General features: G+C 27.6%; 1 protein-coding gene across 1 annotated transcript; it reads left to right on the top strand.

Moving 5' to 3' along the window:
- Window positions 1-2,516: 2,516 nt before the first annotated feature.
- Window positions 2,517-3,523, top strand: LOC126672358 (uncharacterized). Its single transcript, XM_050366309.2, has 2 exons — window positions 2,517-2,856; window positions 3,009-3,523. The coding sequence occupies exons 1-2, from the start codon at window positions 2,812-2,814 to the stop codon at window positions 3,267-3,269; spliced, it is 306 nt and encodes a 101-aa protein (XP_050222266.1). The 5' UTR covers window positions 2,517-2,811; the 3' UTR covers window positions 3,270-3,523.
- The last annotated feature ends 752 nt before the right edge of the window (window positions 3,524-4,275 follow it).

Below are 4,275 nucleotides of genomic sequence, written 5' to 3'. Positions count from 1 at the left end.
TTAATTATTTGATTTTACGTGTGCATGGTTACGTGAATTGATTATTTGTGCATGGATGGTATTTTCGTAATTTTCGGGCATTAAATATTAAAATCGTTTTAAATTATTAAAATATTAAAAGAGGGATTATAAATATATTTGTAAGAGGTTTGACCTTGTAAGAAATTAAATTAGTACGGAAACGTTTTTCAAGAAAGATTTTGTAGCATTTCGAAAATCGTCAAAATAATTATTAATGGCATTATTTTATGAATAGAGCTAAAATTATCTACACAAAAGATTTGTAGAGACAAAAAGATATTTGAGTGAGTATAAGCACATGGGGGTGGACATATGTCTTAATGCATGGTAAAAAGGTGTCATTTAATTGGGGATTAATTGCTCTACAAGACAAAAGAGCTACCACTTCATTAAATTAAAATTATCTAAAAATAGAAATTCTCTTTTTACTCATCTTCTTCTTTTTAAAGAAAAGACAAACTTCAAACCTCCCATTTTTACTCCAAATTGCCGAACCCTACTAAGCCACAAATACCATCTTTTTTTTTATTTTACAACTCTTAAAGGTAAATATTAGATTTATTTTAGTAGTTGTACTTGTATGCATTTCTTGTTTTGGGTGTTTGTGGGATCATATTTTACATACTTTAAAACTTGATTTTTTTTTTTACAAAGAAATATACTTTAAGGTGATCAAAGTTATGGGTATGGTTTAGTTGGAAGAAATTTTGCTTCTTTAACTAAGATCATAATTTTTAAAGTTTAAAATTTACATGCAAAAGGGTTTTACTATAAAAGAAGCTAAAATAAATAATGGGTAGTTAATATTTTCGGAAATTTTAAAACTTTTCTTAAAGTTATGATTTTAATATCATGGGTATTGTAAATTTTGTTGAACCCGAAAATGAGAAAGTTTTGGATATAATGTGGAGAATTTAAAGCTTGATTATTGTTTGAAAAAGGTTTATTAAAAGGTTAAAATTTTCTTAAATAATAACCGAATACTTTAAAGTTTTATTTTTATGATTTAGCTCTTAAAATTTTATGTTTAAAATTTAAAAGTTATGAACTTGGAAATCTTGAGTTTCTTGAGAAAAATTCACATTTAATTATATTAGTTGGATTTTGGCCGAATTGTTTAAAAATTAAAATATTCAAGTTTTGAGTTAAAATCTTGTGCTATTGTGAGTATAAAATATAAGAGTAAATTTTAGAGAAAATAACAAAAAAGCAAGAAAAAAGGCCTCACATTTCACATAATGCAATTTTAATAAAATTGTTTACTTTGTTACCACTTTTCTTTCTTAAATACCAACTTTTATTAAAACTTTTCATCAGCACCATGTCCTACCTAAAGTTACACATGACATATTGAGGGCAAAGGAAAAAATCTGGTGCGGGCAACCACACTAATTAAGGTACAGTTTTTCAAATTATACATTCCTTTTAAAAGGATTTAATATAATATTATTGTGCTATTTTGTCATTTTGCTATTTTGTTATTCTCTTTATAATTTATTTCTGCAATTTTTTTATCTATCCTACTTTTCCACTTTTTGCTCATTTGTTATTTTGTGTTTTTGCTAATTATTAGTTGTTCACTATCTTTGCTTTCCATTTTTGTTAACAGAGAAGTTCGATTTATGAAAAAGCATCGATACAAAAAAATCAAAAAATAATCAAATATATATTGATACATCTAGATATATATTTAATATATATTCGATCGTTCAAATCTTTTTCTTGTATTTATAATTTTGTTAGTTTTGTTACATAATTCAAATGTATATATTTGATACATTTCCAATACATATTTATTGTTTGGTGCATGTTCATAACATTTAGAGCTGATAAATTTTAGTTAAAAATCAATATTTTTGTTGAAAATAACCCTTGATTTGCTAGTGAACATGAGTTTAAATTTGCAATGAATTGAGTTAAATTTTTAATCTTTGAATGTTTAGATAGTGTATTTTTCGGATATATTATTGAGAAAATCACATTTTTACCACATTAATTAATCAGTATTTCACAAATTACCACCTAACTCTCCTATTTTACAGTACTACCAAAAACAATCAAAACTTTTCACCACCACCATCCCTATCATATGATGCCACGTGTAATAGATAGCTCATTACTGTTAGTGAGAATCTACCACGGGATCCGCGCCTTATTTGTTGTTGCATTCTCTTAAAACACGGGTTTCTTTCCTAACTGATTCAAATAACACTTGATTTTTTTCTTTTTAAAAGATATCAAATCAAAAACACATCACAAATACACAAAATATACCATCGTCTTCTTCCTCAAAAATAGCATCGTCTTCTTCCTCAAATTTTTTATCTCAAATATTGTATCATCATGGAATCTATTCCAGTGATGATACAACACAAAGGGAAATCAATTTTACTGTGTATCCTCTCTGCATAGTAGTTTTCAGTGATACTAACCAGATACAAACAATTCTTCCAGATGCATCATCAAGTGTTTCAACAGCTATTTCACAATCAAAGATAGATCAAGATACCGTATCGATACATGATTGATACATGTCTGATACAATCGTCGAAATAGGTCAGTATACAAAACTTCTTGCAATTGATACAATAGACTGTAACAATGATCAAATCAAGAATCAGTATCAGATCCACTACAAGATATAGATCTGACAGTTGGACAATCTTTCAAAGATAAAGCAACTCTTCAAGCATGCTTACGACTTCATGCAATTAATAATCACTACCAGCAAAAGACAGTTAAATCATGTCAAAATAACATTTTTGTAAAATGTATCGATGATACATGTAAATGGTATCTGAAAGCGTCAATTACATTAATTCACTGAAACTACAGGTATGTAAATCTCATATTATAAAGTACAAACACTATTTTGTGTTGTATGTATATTTTATATATCTGACTTGCTGTGAACTTCATAAAATTGTCTCTTCTATGTATCAAATATGTATATAAACGGTATCTTGATATTGTTTTTATTATACTAGGTGAAACCATCTTCAGATGATATCATAACAGTTCTCGAAAATGGTAAAGAATACACAGTCAATATGGTCAAGAGAACATGTACATGCAAAAAGTTTGATATCGATGAAATTCCTTGTAAACATGACGTAGCATTTCTAGCCGACAAGAAGATTGAACCTTATGCGTACTGTTCAAGATACTATACAAATGCAGCTATGTTAGCGACATATTCTGAAACCGTATATCCACTGGAGAAGGAAGAAGAATGGATTATTCCATAACATATCAAGAACATGATTGTCTTACCACCCCAACATAGAACAAGAACTGGAAGGCCTAAAAAGAGTAGGTACACGTCAAAGTGGGAAAATCCGAAAAAAGGGAAATGTGGAAAATGCGGGCAAGCTGGACATAATAGGAAAACATGCCGAAACATGCCTAAAGCTACCTAGATTATCATTTCTTTCAGTATTTTTTATTCTATTATAAATTTCCAAGTATTATATACAATTCTGATACATTAAAGATTGTTGTATGTCAATTTCTAATTGCACAGAACATACATATCTGATATGATATTAATTGCAGATACATATATTATACAAGTCTGATACATAAATGATACACAAGTATTACATTCAGTATCACAAGAACATTTATATATGCATATCCGGTAACATGTTAAGTTTAGATACATTTATTATATATGTAAGATACATACATTATACAACATAATAACTTTCAATATCAGAATAACATACATTATACATACATTATACAACATAATAAATTACAGCCAATTTAACCACGTCTTCATCCAACTTGAAAACCTTGTTCAAAAATATGACACCCAATCCATCTCGAGTAACTTCACTATTTGGGAAATAGGTATCAATCAACCGATTCTGTAATGGAGCAAAAGAAACAGGATTGAAATCACCAACACAGTATATAATATTTAAAAAAAACACAGATCTTAGAACCTACAAATGTAAACTTAAAATGAAAACAACTGTAAGATACATATAATATACATAAATGATACATGTATTAAAAAAGCTTATTTCATAAACTAATTTTAAAACCGAACATGACCTAACATATCAAAAATGTAAACTTAAAATGAAAACAACTGTAAGATACATATAATATACATAAATGATACATGTATGAAAAAAGCTTATTTAATAAACTAATTTTAAAACAAAACATGACCTAACATATCAAAATACATCTGTTATACATGAAAAATACACATATAAAAAAAATACCTGAACGAAACGAGTT

This window comes from Mercurialis annua, linkage group LG3 (genome assembly GCF_937616625.2).
Source record: "Mercurialis annua linkage group LG3, ddMerAnnu1.2, whole genome shotgun sequence".
NCBI classification, from domain to species: Eukaryota; Viridiplantae; Streptophyta; class Magnoliopsida; order Malpighiales; family Euphorbiaceae; genus Mercurialis; species Mercurialis annua.
Note: the sequence above shows the minus strand (reverse complement) of the source record. Positions and strands in the feature narration are given on the sequence as shown.

Bases quoted from the DNA above. Each gene is read 5' to 3' on its own strand.
- LOC126672358 (XM_050366309.2), top strand. From the start codon at position 2,812: ATGGTATCTGAAAGCGTCAATTACATTAATTCACTGAAACTACAG. The intron at 2,857-3,008 runs GTATGTAAATCT...TTATTATACTAG, and splicing joins TTAATTCACTGAAACTACAG to GTGAAACCATCTTCAGATGA.